Source organism: Staurois parvus, unplaced genomic scaffold, assembly GCF_062004578.1.
Source record: "Staurois parvus isolate SC_StPar_1 unplaced genomic scaffold, SC_StPar_1.0 ptg000027l, whole genome shotgun sequence".
Lineage (NCBI taxonomy): Eukaryota > Metazoa > Chordata > Amphibia > Anura > Ranidae > Staurois > Staurois parvus.
Window position 1 is genome coordinate 2,020,030 of NW_028317823.1, and position 25,281 is coordinate 2,045,310.

The 25,281-nt window shown below is 40.7% G+C and overlaps 1 protein-coding gene across 3 annotated transcripts in view; it reads right to left on the bottom strand.

Annotated features, from left to right (window-relative positions):
* The window catches only part of FAT3 (FAT atypical cadherin 3), a 617,414-nt gene that overhangs the window by 194,757 nt on the left and 397,376 nt on the right, over window positions 1-25,281 (bottom strand). For all 3 annotated transcript variants that reach the window (XM_089656533.1, XM_089656524.1, XM_089656517.1), the window contains exons 8-9: window positions 16,020-16,295; window positions 13,149-13,359 (exon numbers count right to left, since the gene is read on the bottom strand). In XM_089656533.1, coding sequence (XP_089512659.1) covers window positions 13,149-13,359; window positions 16,020-16,295 — 487 coding nt within the window. The remainder of the gene's footprint in view (window positions 1-13,148; window positions 13,360-16,019; window positions 16,296-25,281) is intronic.

Below are 25,281 nucleotides of genomic sequence, written 5' to 3' on the forward strand. Positions count from 1 at the left end.
AAATTTGTCCAAAGTGTGAAATGGAAACTGTGAAGTCGAAGTGTTTTCTGATAACATTTGAAGATACAGAGATCTGTAGTAATTAAACTTTCTAAAGTTCATTGTGCAAGCTGTGAGACATCTGCAGAGCAATACAAAGAATACAATTTGTCATTTGGCTTGAAAAAAAATTTTGTATATTAAAAAAGAAGCATGGCTTCATTTAAACAAAGGCCTACAGCTGCTTCCTCATATACGTGCATATGCTTTTAATAAAACTTAATGGGTTTCCTACTGTTTGGGGCTTTGCACCCAGATGAGGTAAAAACTGTGATGTGTTCAGCCGACTGATGATTACTGTTAATCATTTGATCTTTTTATCTCTTTTATCCTGCGAGTATTTCCACTAAGGGCTCGTTCACACTTGACTTTATTTCTAACTCTTGCCAAACGCCTCTATAGTGTTTGACAGGCATTAGACAGGTGTTTGGGAAGAGTTTTTAACACTCCTTAAACGCTCCCCAAAATGCCCTATGTGCAGAATTGAGGCGTTTGATAGGCGTTTGCACTACACCACAAACGCCTATAATGAAGTTAAATGGTATTAATGCTCTGCAACCGCCTCGCAACCGCCCCGTAAACGCGAGCACATGTTCTGGAACAGGTCAGGAACATGGCTTTTACAGGAGGCAGGGGCCTCCTTCCTGGGCTCTCCCGTCCCACCGGGGAGCCTGGGATTGAAGCCAGCAGTTCCGCCACCTTACCATAGGAGATGATCGAGAACTTGAACATCTCCAATCATCTCTATGGTATAAGAAATGGGAAGCGATGATTACTTAGTCACTTCCAGTTTTTTCAGGATGTAAACAAGCCATTACTGGCCTTTAAAAGCATATAATTAAACTGATCTTGGTTATGGGGTAACAATGCAGGAACACAATTTGGAGGCAGTTGTCACCCCATAACAGGATGTGTCTAGGCAAGAATTTTTCATAGCTGGATCACCAGGAATTAGTTTAAAAAAAGTTGCATATTTAAAAGGTTTGAAACACCTTTTGAAATGACATTCGCTATCACATGCGCCCATGAAAAAAGTTCCAAAGATAGCCACAGCACTTTGTGTTTGAGATAATTACCCAGGTGCTCACACACAAAGAAATCCATATAAATCCAAAACTGGTTTACAGGCACTCACTGGTCTTGTAGGAAGGAAACAAAAACAGCAGTGTTTTTATTGTCAACGTTTCAATGAAGATCCATCCATCTTTCTCAAGACTATCTTAACCACTTCTCATCCGGCCCATGTAGATAAGCGGCCGGACGAGAAAGCTGCTGAAGCGAGTGGACATTTCTAAACATCCCCCCGCCTCCATTGCCTGTACGTGCTCCCTGGGAGCGCGCTGCACAGATCGCTGTACGGGACCTCTGTGTGATTGGCCAATCAGTGATCACATGAAGAGTAGTAAACATCATCTACAGTCACCACATAATCCTCTCCTATATCCGAAATCCTGCCTTTCCTCCGGCTTGGCCCTCCCTGCACTCCTTTAACCGCTGGCTTTTGGCGGATCTCACTCAAGCTCATCACTTCATGCTCAGGAATAAACTCCGGTCCTTTGACTCATTACGTGAAACTCATGCACTTCCGCCTTCAGAAATATTCCGCTACCTGCAATTGAAACACTTCTACGCCCCTTACGCAATGGTTGCTAACCCAACACAAGCCATGTCCTCCTTTGAATGAACTTGTAGTAAAGACCCACACAGACGTGGCCTCATTTCATACCTGTACTCTCTCCTTACAACCCCGTCCGAAGCTTCCCTACCTTCTTACGTGCGGAAATGGGATTTGGACCTGGGCCACGAAATTGATCCGGATTGGGACCGTATTTGGTCTACCACCAAGGGGTCGTCGCAGAATATTGTGGCTTTGGAGACCAACTACAAAGTCTTAACCCGTTGGTACTTTGTACCAGCGAGAATAGCTAAATATACCCCTAACTATTCTTCAGCATGCTTCAGAGGTTGCGTAGACCCAGGCACTTTCTTCCATACATGGTGGGAGTGCCCAACCGCCAGGATCTTCTGGACGGAAATATTCAAAATGCTTTCCTTATTAAGTACGAAAAACCTCCATCCTAACCCGCTAACAGCGTTGCTTAACCTACGACCACCCGAAGTCACGAAACTACAATTTAAGCTTCTATTACAGGTTACTACAGCTGCCAAACAGGTCATTGCCAAATCGTGGAAGTCTACGTCGCTTAACATTACCGCGGTCCGAAACAAAGTAACCCAGGCGATGATCCATGCTAAAGTAGAAGCCACAATCTTGAATACTATCCCCAAATTTAGGATGATTTGGGACCCATGGGTAGAACACTTTCTACCCTCTAACTTTGATGAAACTCTTCTCACCCCGTAACCAGCACTCCTAACTATTTTGGTACCCTCCCCTTTACTCTTACAGCTCCCCTTTCTTTCTTTTTTCTCTTCATTTGCGGAGTCGTATACCTTCCCCCTGTCTTCTCCCACCTTCACATTCCCCACCTAATATTGTTAACCAGTTCTTACCTGTTACCGTTCTGAAGTTTACGGTTAATACTGCATTCCCAAGAAAATTCACTGTATAAGTATTGTATATTGTATACTTTATTTGTTTTATCTATGTTACCCCTCCCTACAAACAAAATAAAAATTTTGAACAAGAAGAGTAGTAAACAAGATGTCACTTCCTGACATCATTGCTTACTACTTGTGAAATCTGTGAATGATCACAGAAGTCACATGGTACAAGGCTATTCACAACAGCCTTGTAGCATGTGACAAGTTGTGACCAATCACAGCTCACACAGTATTTCTCAGGAATGCAGCCAGAGAGAAGGAGAAATTATTGATTTTACAGCCTTTATGGGTGTAAAAGAAATCAGTGTAAAAAAAGAAAAAATTCATCACCACCCATGGTGATACTGTACTGCTAGGGTGACAGTATGTTTAAAAAAAAACCCATAAATAATAATATAAAAAAAAAAAATCATCATTTTTGGTTATAAACTAATTTGGGTTTTGTTTTTTTTACTAAAAAGACAGATGAATACATTTTGGCCAAGTTTTAAGAAGAACGATTATTTATTTGCAAAATTGTATAAGAAAAACACTTTTTTTCAAAAATTGTTGACTTTTTCATTTATATAACAAAAAATAAAAATCCCAATGGTGAAATAAATACCACCAAAATAAAGTTTTATCTGTCTCAAAAAATGCTAAAAAATTCATGTGGGTACAGTGTTGTATATTTTCATTCAAAGTGTGATAGCACTGAAAGCTGAAAATTGACCTGGACTGGAAGGGGTTTAAGTGTCCGGACCTGAAGTGATTAAGGAAGATGGATGAGCTTTATCAAAACATTAACAATAAAAACACTACTGTTTTTTATCTCCTTCCTCTGCAAGACCCGTGAGTGCCTCTTACCCTAGGTTCACACCTAAGTATTTTCTGCAGCATTTTGCAGAAACGCAGTACAGTCCATTTAACAGGATTTCTGATGGGACTTTTCTGAACGCAAAAAGTTGCATTTTTGGTTCTATAGACTTCAATGGAAACACTGTAGAAAAGCATGTAGTGCGTTTTTGCCGTTTTTTTTTTATGAGTTTTGCATTTTAAATCTGCCTAGCAATAGGAAAAATGTAAAAAAAAATTAAAACACCAACGCAAAACGCATCAAAAATGCAGATGCAGAAACGCAAAACACAATGCAAAACCAGCTCAAACACAACCTGCATAGATGTGAACCTAGCCTAAACCAGTTTTGGATTTACATGCACCCATGATGTAGACTACGGCAGTCAGCTATAAGTAGGCATGCAACACACAATGCACAGGCATGGTCCACTTTTATTACTACCAAGAAGCCACTTTACAGCAGTGATATGCAGCTGGCATCAGAGTGAGTGCATATAGATAGGAAGTTGTGGAAATGGCCTGGAGTAAATCAGCAGCAATAGGATGCAAAAAAGGTTGAGAAAAAGGTAAAAAGTGTTTTATTTAACCCCTTGACGCCGACGTCACACAAATATGAGGCCTCACGGAACTGGGCTTTTTTCCGTGGGGCCGCTTATTTGCATACCTATCCTTGTGCTGGGAGTGCGCCGCACTGCGCACTCCCAGCACATAGACCGCAGTGTCACCGAGAGCCCCGGGTCCCGTTCTAACAATCGGGACCCGGGACTCCAGATTCCGGGTCACATGATTGCTGTGATAGCCTCTGATAGGCTATCACAGTGATCAGTCACTGTGCAGCCTGGCCCCCTTGTTTTTTTCTCTCTCTATGAATGGAGGAGAGAGATACATTGTATCTCTCCAACTCCTGGCCAAGAGAGAAAAAAAATGTTTGTGAAAATAAATAAATATTAAAAAAATAAAAGAAAAAATAAAGAAAAATACCTAGATCAAGGTTTGATCTAGTTCAGTGCCAGGGTAAGTGTTTGGGTCAAGGCCAGGGTCAAAGGTCAAGGTCAAAAGGTCAGGGTCAAAGTTCAGGATTTAAAAAAACTTTGGTATCAGTGTCAGTTAGTGTCAATGACAGTGTCAGTGTTGATGTGTTTTAGGTAAAAAAAAAAAAAAGACAAAAAACAAAATGCGCACTATTGCTGGGCTGTACTACGGCTTTAAACAACAAATAATATACACATATATGGTATCGCTGCGATCGTCAAGAGCTGGAGAATTTATTTTGGGTTGTTCTTTGGTGGTAGGTTATGGTAGTAACAAGTAACACACAGCTAAATAAAGCAAATGATTTTTTTTTACTATTTTGGGCCAGTTTTCCTTTGATAATAAAAAAAAAATCAGGAGATATCCATTACCATTTACCACCAAATGAAAGCCCACTTTGTAGTTGTGATGATTTCTACGGTTTTACTAACACGGCAACATTGCAAAATTGTGCTTAGACATTTAGATTTGTTTTACCCTTAGGCGTGAAGGGGTTAAAGAAAAAAAGTGCCAGTTGCTTATCACTCATTGTGCTTCAGACAACCACATATCATCCAGTTTAAAATATGTATTAAGATGTCAAATCCTTGCCTATCCCTAACTAATAAACTTTCCCAAGTAATCCGCAGCTCTGGGTTCCCTCCAGCACCAGGTAACATGACGTAATTTTCCTGATTGGAAAATACAGCCAATCAGCAGTTGTACCTATGCCCCCATTTAGCAGCAATCACATGACTGATATAGATATATATTTTTTATAAAAGGGCAAGCAGGACAACAAAGAAAAGGTTTATTATTATTTGTATACGAGAACTAAAAATGGGCTATTGCTTTACCCTTCGTGCTTCCTACAGTCAGGTTCTCCATTACATATGTACACTAATAAAGCCTCAAGGCACACTTATTACAAACAAATAGACAATTACATGCATGGCTGGGGTTCCAGGCTTTGATTGGCTGTAACAGGCACTTTAATAACTATACCATACAGGGCTGTGGTCTTGTTCCAAGTGGCAATATAGAATTTCCTGACTAGCACAATGCCGCAGATATAAGCTGAGCACAACAAATGATTTCCTCCTCTACAGATGGCTTTAAAGACATGTTTGAGGGAAACAAGAGAACACTGCTCTGTATTTTAAGAGAGATTTATATATCTATACATGTAAATACGCAGAAAAGCCAGAAACTCAATAAGCTGCGGTGGGCTCATGGGTTGTTATTTGAGGTTTCAGTTTGTCCTCTGGAGTACACTGAATAAAAATTGGAGAATAAAAACAGCATGCCGATGAAGCACTAATAGACAAATAAAAAATGAGACATTCCACCCCAAAAACCCCAGAGCATAGGTTTTCATTTTCCGTTTCTTCTTGTTTAAAGCAGCTCCAAAAGTAAACCCCAGAAAAGACCGCCAGGCTAGGAACTGTGTCGTATTCCATGGTCAAGCCTTTCAGGAGTCATAATGGTACTGGAAGGGGCGTATTTACCACAAGGCAAACAAGGCACTTGCCTAGGGCAGCAGTTTTCAGGGGGGCAGCACCTCCCCCCAGAAGAAGGGATGAAGAGACATGTGCGCCATGGGAAACAGGTGGGATCCGAGAGTCTGCGGGCTGCTTGATAGTGTATGTAGATCCTGACTTTCGTTCCTGGGGATGTCCGGAGCTGTGAAGATGAGTGTCTTTCTTTATTGCCGGGGGGTGTAGTAGAAGGCTCTCCCTGGTGGGGGGCAAGGGTGTTGATGGTCAATGTCAGCAATGTCAGGCTCTCTGCGGGAGGGAGAGGCTGCGGGCTGCTTGATAGTGTATAAAAAACAAACAAGGGCGCACTCTCATCGTGCATTACCGTGGTAATCCACATATTTTTTAATAAAAAAGGATTATATACTCACAAACCAACATGATAAAAAGCAGTAAGGTGGTCCACAAAAACAGTCACAATAAGGCTGTGTCTAATGATGCGGCTATGCTAACGCATTTCGGGAGCTGTACCCCTTCCTCAGAGCTTGATAGTGTATGTAGATCCTAACTTTCGTTCCTGGGGATGTCTGGAGCTGTGAAGATGAGTGTCTTTCTCTATTGCCAGGGGGTGTAGTAGAAGGCTCTCCCTGGTGGGGGGCAAGGGTGTTGTTGGCCAATGTCAGCAATGTCAGGCTCTCTCTGCGGGAGGGGGAATGGGGGTGGTGTTGGTCGTATCCATGGGGGAAGACAATTTTGGTGTTGCCTAGGGCAGCACAAAACGTAAATGCACTGGATACCGGCACTAAACCAGTTTTTGGATCCTGACAGGAGAGAAGCTTGTTACAATTGGGTGTGGTATATAAGGCTTCATCACACCTGGGATCTGGGGTATTGTCACCTTAGGGGTGTGACTTGTGTCCTAGACATTTCTCTGTAGCCTGGGTTTGTGGTGCTTCTTGGCCACAGCCTCCCAGATTGGCTGTCACTGTAGCCTCCAGCACTGTAGCTTCTTTCCGGTCTCCAGCCACAAGTGAACAAAGCAGTGTTTGTACAGGGAGGGGATAAACAGTTGGCCAGAGGATGCAGGGACTTTCACAAAACTGCATTTGCAGCCACAGCCATGGTGGGAGGAGAGCCAGTGCATTTCCCAGGACACTGTGATTGGCTACAGTGCCACCTGGGAGAGCAGGAGCCCACCCATGAAAACAGGAAAAACTGCTAGGAGCCACTTGTAACTCTGGAGGATGTAGTGGAGAACTGTATGGGACTACAAGTCAGTTTCACATGGGGAGAGAGAGGTAATTGCTGTAGGGTGCTGCTGGATTGGAAGTTCTGCTGTTGCCAGAGCCTGCCAAGGTATTGGAGTGGAAGAAGGAGAGATCAAGCAGGCTGAAGGAAAGGGGCCTCACTGCTACAGAACCCAGAGTATCTGCCAGTGCCACAGGTTCTAGTCATCAGAGAGCAGGAGAAGGCCAAAACCTTCTTACCTTCCTCTTCAAGGGACAGAGCCATCCTAACCCTGGACTTCATTTGGCAATTTGCACCCTCTACCATGGAATACTTACTCCAGTGCAGGACTCTGGGTTCCAGCATTTTTTACCTCACTGGAATTTGGAGAGATTCGAGAATCCCTCAGCTTCTAGTATAGTCTTTAGTTAGGACCCTCCCCCTAGGTTTAGGATTCAGGTACAGAAATACTAGCTCCTGACATTGTTTTTTGTACAGTAAGCCCGCTACTTACAAACCTGCAACTTTCAAAGATATGAACAACCTTCAAGTTGCAAACCTACAAAGATGCAAACATGCATTCGTATGACAAATCAGGATAGTAGCTCACGTCTGCCAGACATTGTCAGCTGCGTGCACCCTCTGCCACAAGTGGTTGTTCTGCTGTGTACTTTACTATATAGTACAATAGTGTACAGTAGTACAGTTTTGTTTTCAAGCCCAAGATGTCTGGAAGTAAGCATAAAAGCAGCAGCCTTGTTTGTTCACTCCATGCCAGCCCCTGTATGCCAGCTGTTGCACTGTACGACTGTATATTTCAAGGTGCTATAAAATTAAAAATAATTTCTTTACAGTATTTACAGTATTTTTGTGGGGAGGGGGTATGCATTATTTGTGTGAAAAAGTATTATAAACCTCACTTTGTTGGACTTACTAACAAATTGGACGTATGTACAAACTCCCGGAATGGAACTCCCTTGTAAGTACGGGGCTTACTATATCATACACATCTGTTTTACCTTGTAACTGTTAATTGCTCTAACTTTTTTTTTTTTTAAATATTGCTTTGTTGGGTGTATAACCCAACCCAGATGAAGATCAAATCTTCATCTGTTCTGAATTGTATACATTTCAAGACATTGGGCTCCATTCACAAAGTGATAATTTCCTCTTTACAATTTGTGGCAAAATACTTAATAGTGTTTTTCAAAAATGTTTTTGCAATTCATAAAAAAGGCTACTAAAATAAGGCGTGCGGTATTTCATCGAAATATGCAATATTTATCTTATGAAAAATGCATATTTCATCTCATGATATCCAGTGGAATGGATAGAGTGGAATTGTATTGCTAATAAAGAGGTAAAATGGTTTAAACCACAGAAATATGCCAAGTCACTAAGTCACTGTGGTCTCTGCAGCATATGTATTAATCTAAAAGAAAAAAGGTGACTAGAATACCAATCAAAGGGAAGCTGCTTTCACAGGACACACGTGGGGTATCAAAAACAACTAAGTGAAATTGAGTATATACAAGTATCTTTATAAAGGTAGATTGTTGAATGTAAATAGTCTCAAAAATCACACACATATCAATACCCTTCTTCTACAATGTTGTCTTTTTTATTGGTGGAAGATTGGTATATATATATATATATATATATATATATATATATATATATATATGTGTGATCTTTTATACTATTTTCTTCCAATATTTGATATTTTTAAAGATTTTTGTTTTACTTAAAGTATAAATAAAGGAATTTTTTTTTAGTTTTGGATAGGGTGGAGAGGGATCAGAAAACCTGTTGTTTTTATTGTAGGTTTTTATTGCAGTCTGTGCCCCTGTTAGGGAGATTCACCTTCTCTATATGTCCTGTTTTCCATTATCATGAAGGTAACTCTCCCCAATAGGACAAAAAAAACAGACGGGGTTCTAACCCTCCATTACTCTATCCAAAATGAAAAAGAAACTTTTGCCTTTGGTTACACTTTCAAGCAACCTTTTCAACACAGAAGAACCCTTGAAATAACTTTCCGGTCTCAGAGAACTCCTGCTAAATAAAAATGACTATATCTAAAACTCATGATACATTAGTGTGATGGTCAGTGGAAAGAATTTCTCTTACACTTATAGTCAGTGGGAAGAAGTACCCCCTTATAGATCGCTAAAAAAGATCCATGATGTCAGTGGGAAGATATCTCTAAAAATAATTGTGAAAAAGCAAAGTATCCCCATTATATATGACATACACTATACTGCGAAAAATATTCGGACGCCTTTACACACACATGAACTTTAATAGCATCCCAGTCTTGGTCCATAGGGTTCAATATTGAGTTGGCCCACCCTTTGCAGATATAACAGCTTCAACTCTTCTGGGAAGGCTGTCCACAAGGTTTAGGAGTGTGTCTATGGGAATGTTTGACCATTCTTCCAAAAGCGCATTTGTGAGGTCAGGCACTGATGTCAGACGAGAAGGCCTGGCTCGCAGTCTCTGCTCTAATTCTTTCCAAAGGTGTTCTATCGGGTTGAGGTCAGGACAGGCCAGTCAAGTTCCTCCACCCCAAACTCACTCATTCATGTCTTTATGGATGTTGCTTTGTGCACTGGTGCGCAGTCATGTTGGAACAGGAAGAGGCCATCCCCAAACTGTTCCCACAAAGCTAAGAGCATGAAATTGTTCAAAATGTCTTGGTCTGCTGATGCCTTAAGAGTTCCCTTCACTGGAACTAAAGGGTCAAGCCCAACCCCTGAAAAACAACCCCACACCATAATCCCCCCTCCACCAAACTTTACACTTGGCACAATGCAGTAAGGCAAGTGCCATTCTCCTAGCAACTGCCAACCCAGACACATCCATTGGATTGCCAGACAGAGAAGCGTGATTCGTCACTCCAGAGAAAATGTCTCCACTGCTCTAGAGTCCAGTGGCGGCATCTGACACTTTGCACTGCACTTGGTGATGTAAGGCTTGGATGCAGCTGCTCGGCCATGGAAACCCCTTCCATGGAGATCTCTACACACTGTTGTGCTAATCTGAAGGCCACATGAAATTTGGAGGTCTTTAGCTATTGATTCTGCAGACATTTGGTGACTTCTACGTGCTGTATGTTTCAGTATGCACTGACCCCGCTCTGTCATTTTACAGGGTCTACAACTTCGTGGCTGAGTTGCTGTTGTTCCCAGTTGCTTCCACTTTGTTATAATACCACTAACAGTTGACCGTGGAATATTTAGTAGCAAGGAAATTTCAAGGATGGATATATTGCACAGGTGGCAACCTATCACGGTACCACACTTGAAGTCACTGAGCTCCTCAGAACGATCCATTCTTTCACAAATGTTTGTAGAAGCAGTCTGCATGTCTAGGTACTTGATTTTATACACCTGTGGCCATGGAGGTGATTGGAACACCTGAATCCAATGATTTGGAGGGTTGTCCCAATACTTTTGACAATATATTGTGTATGTTCTAACAAGGGATTAGACCATTGTTTTATGCACAATGTACATGTACATTGTATTATGTTTGGCATGATTGGGAGTTTTTTGAAGCAAAAGATGTACTGTATATGCTTATATATTCACAAAAAAAGTCTCTAAATATCTGGTGAAATGACAGGAGAAAATACGTATATTTTACTACAATAAAAACTTGGCAGTGTTCTAATCCACCTCCACTCTCCAAAATAATAATAAAAAAGGTTTTTATAGTTACTATTTAAGTAAATCAACCCCAATGACTTTCATATTTCCAAGTTTAAGTTTCTATGCAATACTGTTGAGAGAGTGGATACAAAAAGGCAGAGGCTACTTAAAAGTGCCTATTATATTTTTACATTTCTCAAACACTGCATGCCTGGACCACTACCTAATTACTGCATGCATTTAATTATTTATTTCCTTTTGTGAATTGATTGTAATGCCTTTTCATGCGGTGTTCACTGAGCGTTTTGCTGTAAATGCCTCAAAACGGTATAGTGAATTGACAGTTTCAGAATTGCATGCAATATTTAGGCAAAATGTGTCCAGACACCTACATACCGCATGAAATCTGCTTTGTGAAAGGAGCTCATTATATCTAGTAGGCTTGATCATAAATCTTCTTTCTCCTGTTCTACTGGTAATAGACACATCTACACTGAGATCTAGCAGGAGTATACAGTATGTGCCGATATGGACATTCAAGAGATACAAGGGAGGGACTTGTTACAGATGGGTGTGGTATGTAAGACTCCATCACATCTGGGACCTAAGTTACTAGATGACTAGGGAGGGGCTTTATGTGTCCTGTTAATTTTCTCAAATTTTCAAAGCTTTGATACCACAAATTGTATAAACAACAATATATAGTAGATTTGGTAGGCTGTGCCATTGCTGTCTCCATTGTCACTGGTACTAGGCAAAGTTGCATCAAGAGCCAGGTAGGAGTATATGTTCCAGTGATGGGAGTTCAACTGTGAACATGGGTGATGTTGGTGTTATCGAGTCCAAAAGGCAGCTTTCATCCAATTCTCACCTTACTATGAATGTCTCTATTCAGAATCCGCTATGACTGATCTCTGCCTTCAGTAGTGGTCAAGTGACCAAATGCCAAGGCTTCTGATTGTGTGATCAGCACTAGAGATAACCTGAAGCAGCATATTGTCCAGGGTAGAGGAGGCACTTCAGCTTTTCTGTTCCTCTTTATCCATCCAATCAAATATTTTATTACAGGTACTTATATAGCACCATTAATTTATACAGCACTTTACATATACTGTATAATCACACTAGTCCCTAGCCCTCAAGGAGAGCACAATCTAAGGTCCCTAATTCACACATACTAGGGCCTATTTAGACAGGAGCCAGTTAACCTACCAGCATGTCTTTGGAGTGTGGGAGAAAACCAGAGTCCTGGAGGAAACCCATGCAGGCATAGGAAGAACATGCAAACTCCATGCAGGTAGTGCCGTGTCTGGAATTCATAAAATGACCCGAGCGCTGATAGGTGGATATGCTAACCACGTAGCCACTATGCTGCCCAACTTAGGCCAGTGCCCATCATTGGGCATAATTGAAATCCCCAACAATTAAAAGGTAAGGCCACCCAAAAGCTGAATTTTCTTTACAGGTGGAATAGATTGGGCTGCATCACCTATCAGCATCCAGCCCTGTCCCTGACCACTTTTCATTCCAATAGACAGACCTACAGTAACTCTGTCTTTGTTTACATGTCTTCCTCTGAGCCAGCTTGGCACGACACAATGCAAGGACTAAGCAGTTGCAAAGATTTGAGTTAATCGCCTGCTCATCCATTCATTAGCTTAATGTACAGGCAGAAGACTGAAATCCATGCAGTTGACTAACACTTGCACAATACTTTGCTCAGATGCTTCAGAGGAAATGATGAAAGTCATGAAATCAGAGCCAAAGTGCTGCCAGTTGCTAAAATAAAAACATCTGATTAAAGTCTACATATTTGACTACTCTTCCCTTTCATTTATTGGATTTCGGCTCTTTCAACCAAGGAGGCTCAGCATCACATGTGACCATTACCTAAGGCAGTCTGCATATAAATGATGCTTCCTGCCCAGGAACTTTCACATCTCCAAATTGACATTTACCCATCATTGCATTGTGATACTTGCATCACTCCCCCAAGAGCCAGGCTACTGTTTGCATCAGCATTGACTGCTACTAAAGGGAGTACTGAGGCGGGGGGGGGGCTGTGATGTTTTCATGAAAGTGTATACATCACCCTACCGACCTCTACCACCACCCATTAGCTGCCTGTATTGCATAGAGAAGCACAGAGATCCAACAATGACATCACTGGGTCAAAAATAAGCTAGTTAATGAAAATGGAATTAGCAGGTTGATAGAGGTGAGGGCCAGAAAAGATAACATTAAAGCTGATTGAACTCCAGTTCTAACTTTACAGCAGAAACTAAAACTGTATTGTTGGTTTTCATTAGATTGACGTCTTAAGGCAAAGTGACCTTACCTGTCTCAATAGAATAGATAAGTTCTGCATTTTCTCCTTTGTCTCTGTCCAGGGCAGTGACTTGTATAACAGCAGAGCCGATAGCAGCAGATTCAAACACGGAGGCCTCGTACAGCGGGCTGGTGAAGTACGGACTATGGTCATTAGCATCTTCCACTGTAATCATAACTCTAGCCAGATTGCGGCGGTACGGGAACTCCTGATCTTTCACCTTTTATAAATAATCAAGAAAAGCAATGCATTATTAATATGTTCAACGTCGAGCAGAAATTTAGTAGCAGGTCAGTGAGAAGATGATCACCTGGCTCCTGTCATTTCAACAGCCAACTTTCCTTATAAAAATGTATTATAAAGTATATTTATGTCAAATCTTCCATTATTGTGAAACCAAGTCATTGTCTTAGTCTATGAAGGCTCTCATTTATTCAGGGTCATGGTACAGCTAGTAGAAGTTAGTTACATTCAAATGGACTTGTTCTGTAATATTTGTTCCTGGACGATCATCAGCTGCCCTGACACATTCCATGTAATCTGATTTAAAGTGACCCCCTCGTTATATTTAACTTTCACATGCAAGCTGTCCATGTAAACGAAGACTATAAATTATTATTATTATACAGTATTTATAAAGCGCCAATAGTTTGCTCAGCGCTGTACATTACAAAAGGGGGACAGAACATGTGACAGAACAATACCAATACAATGCAAAACATGAGGGGATTGAGGGCCCTGCTCTTTCGAGCTTACAATCTAGGAGGGAGGGGATGGTAGCACAGGAGGAGATAGCTGTGGGGGATGGAGTGGTAGGAAGAGTGGAGGAGGTCGTGAATTAGCAGGGGGTGGGGCAGGCTTCCCTGAAGAGATGGGTTTTCAGGGTGCGCCTAAAGGATAGGAGAGTAGGTGATAATCTGATGGGTTGGGGCAGGGAGTTCCAGAGGATGGGTGACACCCTGGAGAAGTTCTGAAGGCGGGCATGGGAGGAGGAGACCAGGGAACTAGAGAGAAGGAGGTCTTGTGAGGAGCGGAGTGTGCGTGCTGGGCGGTACTTGGATATTAGGTCAGTGATGTAGTTCGGGGCAGTATGGTGGACAGCTTTGTATGTCAGTGTTAGGATTTTGAATTTGATCCGTTGCGCAATCGGAAGCCAGTGGAGGGATTGGCAGAGGGGGCTGGCGGAAACGGAGCGGTTGGAAAGGTGAATGAGTCTGGCAGCCGTATTCAGCATCGACTGAAGCGGGGATAGCCAGCGGCGAGGCAGGCCAGTGAGGAGGGAGTTGCAGTAGTTGAGTCGTGATATGATGAGGGAGTGGATGAGCTGTTTAGTGGTTTCTGGGGTTAGAAACGCGTGTATTTTGGCGCTGTTGCGGAGGTGGAGTCTGCACGAGTTTGTTAAAGATTGGACATGGGGCTGGAAGGATAGGTTGGAGTCCAGAATGACACCAAGTACTCTGGCCTGCATACTTGCCTCTCCCGAAGTGTCGATCTCGCAGTGGATTTATCAAGATCCAATTGGCACCGTTCCCACTAGTGTGACTGCAAAGTCACGTGATGTAGAGTCCCACTTTGATGAGACTTTGAGTGCCACTTTGATCCGACTCTACACTCTCTGGATCGAAGTTGCATCAAAAATCGTATCAAAGTAGTCACATGACAAGTCGTACTAATGGGAACGGAGCCTTAGAGTTTTCTTTTCTAGGGATAGCTTTAAAGTTTAGTATAGCAACAGGGTTACTTTGAAGAAACTGAGTTTAAAAAAAATTGGTATCAGTGTCAGTTAGTGTTAATGTCAGTGTCAGTGTGTTTTAGGTAAAAAAAAGACAAAAACAAAATGCGTACTATTATTTCTGGATTGTACTACGAGTACAAACAACAAATAACATACACATATATGGTATTGCTGCGATCGTCAAGAGCTGGATAATTTATTTTGGGTTGTCTTATGGGGTAGGTTATGGTCGTAACAAGAAACACACAGCTAAATAAAAAAAAAATTTTTTTTTCACTATTTTGGGCCAGTTTTCCTTTGATAATAAAAAAAAATTAGGAGCTATCCATTACCATTTACCACCAAATGAAAGCCCAATTTGTCCTGAAAAAAACGCAGTATAATCCACCTGGATGTACAAAGTAGTTGTGATGATATGTACGGTTTTACTAACACATGTCAACGTTGCAAAATTGTGCTTAGGCATTTATATTTGTTTTACCCTTAGGCGTGAAGGGGTTAATAAAGTATATGTATACGCAAAATCTATTTTTCAGTATTTCATAGCGTCATGCTTCTTTGTATAAAGTTTTCTTAAGCAAATCATTTTTTTGTGAATTTTGTAAAGTGTCAGCAACCCAATGGACAACTAATGAAGTACATGGGCGGCACAGTGGCTTAGTGGTTAGCACATTTGCTTTGCAGTAAATGGGCCATGGGTTCGATTCCCGACCATGGCGCCTCCTGCATGGAGTTTTCATGTTCTCCCTGTGTTTGTGTGGGTTTCCTTCCACACTCCAAAGACATGCTGGTAGGTTAATTGGATCCTGTCTAAATTGGCCCTAATATGTGTATGTATGAATTTAAGTTAGGGACCTTAGATTGTACGCCCCTTGAGGGTTAGGGACTGATGTGAATGTACAATATATATGTAAAGCGCTGTGTAAAATTGACAGCGCTTACCTGAAATAAATAAGTACATGCAGCAGACTAACAACACTGATCTTACATGTGCAGCAGTAACTTAGTGTTGTCACCCTACAACAGGAAGTGCTGTTACTGGCAGGATCTCCAGGTAAGAAGCAACAGAACAGTGAGCTATGATGTCAATTAAACCCAAAAATAGATTGAGGGATTACACATCTCAAAATGGTCCTGAATCTTACCATGATGGTGAGAGTGTGATGGGCCTGGGTTTCATGATCCAGCCGTTCTGCTGTGTAGAGTGTGCCGGTGTTAGGATCAATGCGGAACTTCTTCATACTCATTGGGTCAATGCTGCTGTGAACGATGTAACTTAATTTGTGGTTCTCATCTTTATCTGTGGCTTTGATCTGTAGAATCTCCGTTTCTGGGAGGACGTCTTCTGAGATGGTGGCCTCATAACTGGATTGGGTAAACTCTGGACCATTGTCATTGTTGTCAAGAACTCGAATGAGAACCTGAAAGGTAAAGAAAAAAAAGCATTAATATTTTAGAAGTAATAATACAAAATATGCATGATATTAGTTTCCAGTAAATTTTCTAAGAACCCAATAACATTTCCTGATGGAAATTATTGGAATGACCACCTTTGAGATACTGTATTTGTTATTTATGGTAACCTTTAATGAAAATGTACTGAATGAAAGCTTACAAATGAGATACATATAGGGAGCTGTTTTAATTGTCAACCTGTTTGAATTTCTAGCCATTAACTACTTAGATTTAAACAGCCCTGGCACACAACATAACCAGGTGGATGACACAACTTTCCCTGAAACATTTATAGAGTTAAGAAGGGATACAGTTGTGTCCTCACTCCACCTCAAGTCTGCTGATTGGCCAATAAAAGACCAGCAGGAGACCAATGAGGTCATCTCTCTGCTCAAGCACTCTCTCTCTACCTTTGAGCACATTTCTTGGTCATCATATTTGCATGCAGTACACTCGATTGGCTCCTAATCCTGTCCCTTCTGCTCTCATTCTGAATGCTGTTACTGTATATAGTTGATAGCAAGGGGTTGAGCAAGTAAAATTCAGGTACTTATATTAGTTGGAATGAAAAAAAAAAAAAAATTTGCTTTACTAATGAAAACAGAGCTGCATTAACCTCCCTAGCGGTCTGATTATGTCCATATTTCTGTGCTCAAAGCGGTACATTTTTTTTGCATGGAAATATGTATTTTTTTTATTGTAGGCCTGTAATTTTTAGGAATAACTCACTGAAATCTGCCCAAACAAGAGTCTAGTAAACATCCCGGGTATGTTAAAATTTGAAACACGAAATCATAAATTATAATTTAATAAATAATCATAAAAAATATTAATATAATAATAATAAATTTAATTCAATAATATAATCAAACCAAAAACACTGAAATTTGAAATATAGCGCCAAGTTTGCACATCGCTGAGCAAAGTCGCAAAATCGTTTTCAATGTCTGATGACGAATTTCCCCACGAATCATTATCACTCAATTCTGCAAGTGGTTCTGATTTACTATCTCTGTTCTCTAGCTGGTCTAAAACCGATTTGACCAAAAGGGATGCTTTTTGGACACCATGGACGTTTCTCAGTTTCCAGGCAGAAAGAACAGTAAACATGCAGGCAGGGCACAGGACAAAGCACTCGGGACAAAATGTATGTGAAATGGTTTGATACAGCAATGTTTTACTATGTGATTTTAGTGTAATTAGTGAATGTCACTTTTTGTCATTTTCAAATTTCCCGCCGTTCCGTCCCCCGTACGTCCCGACATCGCAGGGGATGGAACCCAGAAGACAGATTGCGGCATCCGCCAGAGGACATTACAGGGGACACTGCAGGAGGGACATCGCGGGAGCGCAGGACAAGGTAAGTGAAGAACAGATCCTGGAGCAGCACCACATGGTATTCCCGAGTGTAGCTCGGGGTTACTGCTTGTGGTGCTGAAACTTTACCCCGACCTGCACTCGGGAATACCTCCAGGGAGGTTAATCTGTGTCTTTCATATCTGCTGAGTTCAGATTATGCTCTACCCAGGAAAATGTAGCAAAATTAGCAGCAAATAACAGTGGCAATGCACATTATGATCATGTCCCTAATCTGAGAAGACAATATACTCGGGTAAGGGACCATGATGTGTAGGGCTGATTGAGTGCTTATGCCTGCTGAAAAAATGTATGCATAACTACAGCCCAGAAAAATAAAATAAAAATAAGTCTATTAAAAAATAACAAAAGAAAGTCTGCTTTTGCAGTACTTTTTTTCTGCCACTAGATGACCTCGTCTGATCATCAGAATTGTACAACCTCCTTCCTCTGAGCCCAAGTCATCCTGAATCCACCCCAACATAAGATTGGAAAGTGAAAGGGGAAGTAGCACAGTGATGAGCTATCTGTCTCTCTACTCTCTTCTTCTGTCATCAAGCTTCTTATCAGCACATGAACTCATCAGCTCCTTGTGCTGCTTCCATCTCTCACACTCCAGCCAAGCTGTACAGGGACTGCAAGAGACTGATACCAGGCCACATTCTGGTACTTACATTGCTTACATGAAATAAATAAAAAGAAATGAATGATGTATAAATAATTATAGAACTGCATTAGTTTGTGTTATTTATATCTGCCTGGAGTTTAGCTTTACGTTAATCTGTATATTTTTGCAACAAATGAATAACACAAATGAAAAGACTTTTAAAAAGGTATGAGGCATAAAGGTATATGCCAACATTTGGGATGGAAATTCTGGGACTTAAATGAAAAACTCAAATGGCAGAAGTTTTTTTTCTGATGTGCAGATAAAAAAACATCAAATGAGCATAGCAGGTGGAAAGTAAAGAAAACATCAAATGAGCATAGCAGGTGGAAAGTAAAGAAATGGTCTTTCAAAAGAAAAACTGAACCCTAGGAAAAATGTAGATTTTCTTAACATATATAATTCATAAAACGGTTCTATTTCTACTTTTGTATGTTAATGTGCCTTGTCCCTGCAGATCCAAACCTCACCCACATTCACACATAAGGTGGGAATACACGATTAGACAATGGACCGATCGGTCATCCGATGACCGAGAGGCATTCATTCGCTGGTCAAAATAGTGGCCCACATTAACCAATCTAAAAAAATTGTTCCTCGGGCAATTTGTAGTGTTGACGTCTTCCATATAAGTGGAAGTGATACAGTGTGCGTGTGACCTTGTAGCCACGCCCCTCCAGCCAGAACGAGCGATATACACAACAATTACCAGCAATAAGTATAATATAGTTTATTACATGACCTATATACATAAATAGTGATACATAAAATTTGCAGAATTCTGGTTTCATTATCTCATTAGGTCAATCTACTTTTAACATTTGGATTTTTCGTTCGTGTTTATGAAGATTCCTTGGACATAAACATCCGGGTCATCTTCTGTTTCCGCTCATGCTTGATAGCGCTTGAAAGATTTTTTTCATACGACCGTCATACCACCACATAGAAAAATCAGTCGTTTGTATGCAAACCGACAAAATTTTTCACTGGTGTTCAACCGGATTTTTTCATTCACAATATCATCATCGATTAAAACATCCTGCTCATCAACGAAGAGAAAATCGTTTGATCATTGGTTCTGCAAAATTTTTTGTACGATTGTTTTATCGTGTGTACGGGGCATTACACTATAATGACTTTTTGGCGCCCTTAGTCTAGGTTCGCACCTATGCAGGTTGCGTTTGATGCATTTCTGCATTGCATTTTGCGTTGCGTTTTTGCACTTGCATTTTTGATGTGTTTTGCGTTTTTTTTAGTTTTTTGTTAATTTTACTTGTTGCTAGGCAGATTTTAAATGCAAATTGCATACAAAACACAGTAAAAACGCAGAAAAAACGCAATACATGCTTTTCTGCAGCGTTCCCACTGAAGTCTATAGAACCAAAAACACAACGTTTTGTGTTCAAAAAAGTCCCTGATCATTTCAAAAAACGCACTGGGTGAAAACGCAGAGATGTGAACCTGCCCCACAGGAAATCTAGTTAAATGGACTGCAAAAATCTGCAGAAAACACTTAGGAATGAACCTAGGGTAATTAAAGTCCACCCTAGATTATGTACCTGCATAAAAGGTCAGCTTATTCAGGACTTTAAAGCTGATATCTGGGGGGGGGGGGTTACTAAAACTGGTACACTCAGAATCTGGTGCAGCTCTGAATGGTAGCCAATCAGCTTCTAACTTCAGCTTATTCAATTAACCTTTGGCAATAAAACTTGGAAGCGGATTGGTTTCTATGCACAGCTGCCCCAGATTTTGCACTCTCCAGTTTTAGTAAAGGACCCCCTAGGTATGCATACTTTTGCATAGTTACATTGGTCCAGATTTGACCAATGTAATAAATTATGTGTCATACCAGAAAGATCCCCAAGGAAGCTGGAAAACACTATAATTGGCACTGTTACTACAATGATGTCACTGTCTTCCAGGTCCCATGCAGCTGCCCTGTTCTTTAGTGGATACAGGAGGTCACTTGCTCAGCACAGGTGCCATTCAGATAACATTTTCTCAATGAATTATTAATATTATACAAGATTTATATAGAGCCAACAGTTTGCGCAGCGCTTTACAAAATGAGGGCAGACATTATAGGTACAATACAATTTGGTACAAGAGGAAGTTTACAATTAGAGTTTACAATCTGAGAGGGAGGGTGAAGTGATTCAAAAGGTAATAACTCTGGGGGATGAGCTGATTGAAAAAGTAAAAACATCACAGAGTATTTGTTAAAAGCAAGATAGGGCTATTTAAAGAGAAGGGTTTTCAAGGATAGTCTAAAGATGGATAGATTAGGAGATGATCGGACAGATTGGGGTAAGGAGTTCTATAGGATGGGAGAAGCTTGCGAGAAGTCCCGGGGATGAGAATGGGAGGAGGTGGCAAGAGAACTAAAGAGAAGGAGGTCTTGTGAGGACTGAAGAGAGTGGGTTGGTTGATATTTTGAGACCAAGTTAGTGATGTAGCTGGGGCAGAGTTGTGGATAGCTTTGTGACATGTTGTTGAATTGTATTCGTTGGGAGAGCGGAAGCCAGTGGAGGAATTGGCAGAGAGGGACATCAGACACTGAACAGTTGGTAAGGTAGATGTGTCTAGCAGCAGCATTCATGATGGACTGGAGGAGGGATAGCCTATGTAAAGATAAGTCAATGATGAGTTAGTTGCAGTAGTTGAGAGATAACCAGGGAGTGAGAAGCTTTGTGGTGTCATTGAAAACACAACTCAATCATGTTTTTTACTGCAATCACATATCTTTCAGCAGGGACCAGACAAATTTTGATCCATCTATGGACATGCTGGCTGGATCCATCTATGGGCAGGCTGGTTGTACAGTCAACCTGAGCAACCTGATCAACTTCTGTACAACCAACCTGTTGGAAATTTTTCGCTCAATCAGTGCCACGGCTATAGCCAGCAGAGCTGATCAGTGTATTCAGATGGCGGGGAAGTCTCCCAGCTGTCAGAACACAACAGCTCCACAGGAGGTTTTCCCCCATCCACATCGAAAGTGTGGATGGGGAGAATTGATTCATTTTCTTTCGTGCAACCTGTTGGTTGTACGAAAGAAAATGAATCATGTATAGCCTGCCTTACCCTCACTTGTTGTTCAGGTGACAAATTTAATGATTGTTTAGCTCTCTCTGTAGGTGGTAATGGTCACGGGAACAGATAGAGAGGGTCACTGTAACTGCCTTGGACATGAAAAGCAATAACAAATTGAATCCATCCGTAGTCTATTCAAATATATATTATTATTATTATACAGTATTTATATAGCACCAAAAGTTTGCTCAGCGCTGTACATTATAATGGGAGACAATACATGAGACAGTACAGTAACAATACAATGCGATACACGAGGGGTTCGAGGGCCCTGCTCCTTGGAGCTTACAATCTAGGAGGGAGGGGAGAATATATCTATATATATATATATATATATATATATATATATATATATAATTTTATATAGTGCTAACAGTTTGTGAAGCACTATATAAACATATATACTGTAAACGCATACATACACTTTTAGCTGCAAAGTTTCACAGGCAATATTGATGAAAGAAACTCTAAAAAGCTCAATAGTTTCTCTTCAGCATGCTGCAAAGTTCACCCTTTTCAGTTCCATGATTTTAGTCCTCCATCCATTTGTCCCATACACACCACGACCTAATACTGTATGTAGCTACACCAAGGAATGTTCTCTCCATCTCAGGCCACACTGCGCTCTCCTCCCATTGATAGTCTATACACGTTCCAGGTCCTCTGCCTTTATTTCCCACACATAGAAAACTTTTAACAAAAGAACCTCGTGGTCCAGTAATCTCCCAAACCAGACAAACTATGACTTCATATTTGGGCTGGTAACTAAACAGGCACACTAAAACAGTAACAAAAGATCCTTCTAGCACAGAAATCATAGAATAAAAGGAGAAATAAAAACAATAAAAGGACAAATACAGACGGCAGCGAAGTTCTCTGCAGCTATTTAGGACATGCCCGTGACTAATTGTCCCGCTTCATTCATAGTATGAGCAAAAGGCTGCTTTTTTTCTTAATGGAAGCGTATTTTACAATGTACTCAAAGAGCAGAAAACACGCTCAGAGATAATTGCTTTGCCAGAGACCTCTGTTGTACTGCAGCCTGGAAGACTTTGCACATTAAATGCTTCATTTTCAATGCGGTGGCCCGATCAGTTAATTCTAGAACGTTACCGCACTCCTCTGTGTTTTCTGTTTGGAGTGCGTCTGCACAATTACGTCCCCTAGGCCTGATTATTTAAAAAGAAAAAAAAAACAACTTTTCTTTAGCCGACTCCCCCCTTGAGCAACTTAAATTGTAAGGTGTTCCCGTAACCATTCAAAGCAGTGACTGTTTTCTGTCAACCCCAACCCCTCCACTACCTCTTATCTTACTTTATGTTGCAGGTCTGTGTGGGATGGTAAAGTGTTCTTTACCTGCTCCAAAGTACTTAAGTACATAAATCGGCAATCCTTTTATTATTAACCACTTCAGTTCTCACACCTATACACCCCCATAGACCTGAGCAATTTTTTAATTTCTGCTATGGATGTATTGATTCTGCAATAACTTTGTTAATGCTTAAAATGACAAATACATATATTTTTTTTTAGGACATGCAACATTTTTTTTTCTTGTCTTGAAAAATTTATTTTAGTTTTTATTCAATCCATAGACAAAAATATGATAAAACTTTTTTTTTTTTTCAAGTTAAATTAGTGTTAGTTAAAAAAAATTGTGTTAAGTGAAAAATATAAATTGTATTCTATCATTTTTCCTTTTTTAAAGAACAATTTAATGATTCTGGTACAAAGCATTGCAAGGTTATTTACAAAATTAGAAATGTTGCACTTTTTAATGCAACTTTAAAAAAAATGAACAAACAAAACACTAATGAAAAAAGGTTTACATATTAATTGTTAGAAAAACAGAAATAAAAAAAAAATCAGTAGAAGAATAATAGTTTAGGGAAGGAGAAGAAGCAGGTAACTATTATTAGGATATGATTAGGATAAGCAAAAGGTTTATAAGGGGCTAAATTGGAACAAATTTTAACGAAAGCCCAATTCCAAAAAAAAACACTTTACAATTACTCCTTCCAATGGGGCTGTGTCCGCACCACTCCTTTTGTTTAGGGTAGAGGAAAAGTGCTTTTACCTATCTGATCCTTTGCTCCCGCCAGCAGGTGGCACTCCGGCAGTATCAAGGAATCTAGTACAGGACACTGCATTGGTCTTGATAATGTCAGGACCTTAGATCGCTGGGGAGTAGAGGAGAAAATGCTGCGGGGACTGGCAGAAAAGGAGGATCAGGTAAGTAAATCTTGTGTCCCCTAGACCTAAATGAGAAATTAATCATCGCAGTATGGGGTGCAGCCCTTCTGCAAGGGATCATGTTAATGTTGTGTCCTCATGTACAATGCAGGTCCAATAGTCCCGCATTATACATGATGGTGCCAGAGAGCTGCAGCCAGCCGAGCAGTGAAGAGAAGAAGCTTTTAAGGACTGGCCGTAAGGAGAGGAGGAAGCCTGCGAGAGTGTGTTTGCCCATGCAAACCTTCCCCGGCTGACTTCCCCGGCATCCTCAGCCGATTATATACGCTTTCCCTTTTCTCTGCAGATGCTCCTTTAACAGGTAGGGACAAACAGAAGAAACTCAATGTAGCTCTGGAACAGAGCTAAAGACTCTCTCTTTTCTTAAATAGTGCTGGAGCTTCAGTCAGACACCTAGCACTGCATCATGGGAGGAAGGTGAGTATGAGGTGATGGGATTCAGATAGTGGTTCTCCAAGGTCCCAGGCGTCAAACTGACCAAGCAGACTGGAGACCCATAAAAAGTCCCACAGTATCCACTGAAAATAGAAATGGGAGAGGCAGAAGAGACCTTATAGTGTAGCATCTATCTAAATGTAGTTATTTCCCCAATTAAGAGAAACCAAAAAAAGAAAAGAAAAAAACACTTATTCTAGTAAGGTTGCAATTACCCAGGTGGGTAGAATCATGCATCCTTCTGTGAACACAGGTCTGGACAAGGTCCATGTGGGGTGAATTTGGTCACTCTCGATGTTGTAGGAGTTCCAATTCTGGAACCTCTGTGGGTATTGTACTGGTAGAATGAGAGGAGGATGAGAGGAGGTAAAAATCCCACTAATGAAGGGCTTTTTACCTCTTCTCATTCTACCATATGCCATGAAGGGCATTCTATAGGTTCACTTACATACTTGTCTGTGCTGGCACAGCACAGGTTCACTTCACAGCAACTCCCAATATATACTCCGAGTTCAGTGTCTCACTTGCAAAATAGACCATCATCGATTTTTTTGTAAACTGTTGGGACAGCCATTCTTAAAATGTGGCTTTAATTTCCCTATTAAAAGGGCCATACAGCAAAAGACAAATCCGGTCTGATGGTGTGCCAATACCCTTCCTCAGACAAGAAACAAAAATTACATTTTAAGAATGGCTGTGTCTTTGAGCAAATGGGACAGTGGTTCACAAAAAGGGTATATCTTTATCCAAATCCGCTTCCTATACAGCATTTTTCTTATGCTTTTTTTATTATCAGAAATAGCATCAGGATAGATTACAATGCAATACAATTATACTGAACAAAAACATCATGAAAAAATATGTCCTGCTTTAGGATGTTGCATATGGCCTGTTGGTCAATATCAATCACCCAGGTATGGGTTAAGCAGTGTACATACTAAATGTTTTCCTTACAATTTGGGGGGTGGGGCAAGGGATAAACTTCCAGTCTGGGTAGAGTTGGGAAGAACGTATATGGAAGGTATAAAAAAATATGGGAGGAAGGAAAATCTACAGAAAAAGGAGTAAAATAAAGGGAAAGAAGATAAGCCAGGCTGGGGTCACTCCGGTCACTACTGAGCTACGGGGAGTGATAAGGGCGTATA